Below are 840 nucleotides of genomic sequence, written 5' to 3'. Positions count from 1 at the left end.
CTTCCTTATTTAATTAAATTTTATATTCATCACTTAATTATACTAGTAATAAAACTGATTGAATTGCAAATGAGTGATAAAAGAAATTTTAATATTAGAGAATTCTTAAAATTGATTTACTGTCCTAGAGTTGTAGAATCTTCTGGAGTTGTGTCGTTCGGATTAACGGGACTCATCGTGTAAAATACAAAACAGTCGATCAGTTTTATACACACGTAGCGACGGTGCAAAACAAGGAAAGCAAAGATTGCTGCAACGTTAAACGAAACTTCTCACGTACCGCGTCGTACACTCCCGTTAACAAGTCCCATTGTCTAACGAACTCTAATCCATCTGTACTTGACACACATTTAACGAAAACAAACTTATATAATTATGCATTAAAATTGCTTTCAATTGCAATTATTTAAATATTGGATACAGCTTTCTGTTATCTGTCTTAAACTTTTAGCAGAGATTTTATTAAATTTAATGACACAATCTTAATTACGGTTTCGAACTTTTATGGGTTAGTGTACACGGGTTTGTTTTACGGTTGTTCAAGGCCTGGACCCGGCGGAGCCGCATTTCAGCAACACGTCGACGATGGTCCGTTTGGACCCAACGGACGCGGTGTTCGTCACAGCGATCCACACCGACGGCAGTCCCTTTATCAGTGGCGGCCTTGGAATCACTCAACCCGTCGCGCATATCGATTTCTATCCGAACGGCGGTCGCAATCAGCCCGGTTGCAACGAGGGTGTGCTCAATTCGATCACCTTGGAACGAGGCAGCTTCTTTCGCGGTGAGCTTTCCTTCTCCTTCCACGCATCCTTCGTGTTTAGCAACAATTGCATCAAC

General features: G+C 40.8%; 1 protein-coding gene across 1 annotated transcript in view; it reads left to right on the top strand.

Annotated features, from left to right (window-relative positions):
* LOC108627390 (pancreatic triacylglycerol lipase) overlaps window positions 1-840 on the top strand; it is a gene marked incomplete at its 3' end in the record, with an annotated part of 2,426 nt that extends 1,586 nt beyond the window's left edge. Inside the window, exon 4 of the mRNA XM_018028598.2 lies at window positions 545-840. Within this exon, the coding sequence (XP_017884087.2) occupies window positions 545-840 (296 nt within the window). The remainder of the gene's footprint in view (window positions 1-544) is intronic.

This window comes from Ceratina calcarata, unplaced genomic scaffold (genome assembly GCF_001652005.2).
Source record: "Ceratina calcarata isolate Rehan_Ccalc_2016 unplaced genomic scaffold, ASM165200v1 scaffold467.2, whole genome shotgun sequence".
Classification (NCBI taxonomy): Eukaryota; Metazoa; Arthropoda; class Insecta; order Hymenoptera; family Apidae; genus Ceratina; species Ceratina calcarata.
The sequence above is the reverse complement of the archived record's forward strand: the minus strand, read 5'-3'. Positions and strand labels throughout refer to the sequence as shown.